Source organism: Phaethon lepturus, unplaced genomic scaffold, assembly GCF_000687285.1.
Source record: "Phaethon lepturus isolate BGI_N335 unplaced genomic scaffold, ASM68728v1 scaffold49793, whole genome shotgun sequence".
In the NCBI taxonomy this organism is placed as follows: Eukaryota; Metazoa; Chordata; class Aves; order Phaethontiformes; family Phaethontidae; genus Phaethon; species Phaethon lepturus.
In genome coordinates, this window is record NW_010527919.1 from 472 (window position 1) to 1527 (window position 1056).

Consider the following 1056-nt stretch of genomic DNA (forward strand, 5'->3'; position numbering starts at 1 on the left):
AGGCAGGCACATCCTGGCACCAGGCTGCCGGAGAGGAGTTGCTCCACAGGGCTAAGGGACATCAGGATTTTGGGGAGGACTCATAGCTCCTCTGTGTCCTCCCTGCTCTGGGCCAGCAGCTCCCCCCATCCCAGGGCTGATGGAACAGCTGCAACCCCCCAGGGCAGCAGGACAGACCCCTCCCCAGGACTGCCCAGCCCGGCTCACCCGTCCGCTTGCTGCAGAGACGGTCCTTGACGTTGTCGGCCTCGTGGGAAAGGAATTCAATGAGTTCATCTTCATACTCCTCGGCAATGCTCTCGCACTGCAATGGGAGCCGCCCGTAGGTCAGCTGGCGACCAGGGGGGCCAGAGCTGGGCCCCACTCCCACCCACCCGAGCCCAGGAGCAGCCTCCTCCCCTCCAGCCACAGGAAGGACCAGGGGAAGCAGCTGGGAGCTGCTGGTGGGACCAGCTCATCCCTAGAAGGGCTGCGGCTGCCCAACACAAAGGGTCCCACCACCCAACACCTCTGCTGAGCCCTGACAGACACCACAAAGACCTAGTCCCCGCACGCACCGCAAACTTCAGGCTAGAAGCCACATCTCCATCAATTTTGACCCCGGAGAGGTCCATCTTGGTCCCATCATGGGAGATCACCCGGACGTAACTCTTACGGTGTGTGGATGGATCCACTTTTTCCCCGTACTCTTTCATCTTCTCGCACACCCGTTCCAGCAGCTCTGTCAGATGTGCCTCCGACCGGGCGTAGGGCACCTGTGGCACGAGTGAGAGATCAGTGGGGTCAGGCCTTTGAGTGCGACAGCAGAATGGGAACGCTGGGCCAGCGCGTTTCCCCAGGAGCTGGGGAGCACCAAGAAAGGGTCAGACGTCTCCATGGATGCCCTGGGAATGCAGTGGGGCTGCACTGGTGATAGGCAGTGGCGGAGGCTGAGGAATGGGAGACAGGGCTCACTCAGCCCACGCAGAGCACCCAACGTGGGTCCAAACCCTCCCGTCTCCCCTGGTTTTTGACAGGCAGCTGCTGCCTCTGGTCAGGCCAGCCCCGCTCTGCTGC

General features: G+C 62.2%; 1 protein-coding gene across 1 annotated transcript in view; it reads right to left on the reverse strand.

Annotated features, from left to right (window-relative positions):
• Positions 1-207: 207 nt before the first annotated feature.
• CNPY2 (canopy FGF signaling regulator 2) overlaps positions 208-1056 on the reverse strand; it is a gene marked incomplete at both ends in the record, with an annotated part of 1031 nt that continues 182 nt past the window's right edge. Inside the window, 2 exons of the mRNA XM_010283510.1 lie at positions 208-304; positions 558-755. Coding sequence (XP_010281812.1) covers positions 208-304; positions 558-755 — 295 coding nt within the window. The remainder of the gene's footprint in view (positions 305-557; positions 756-1056) is intronic.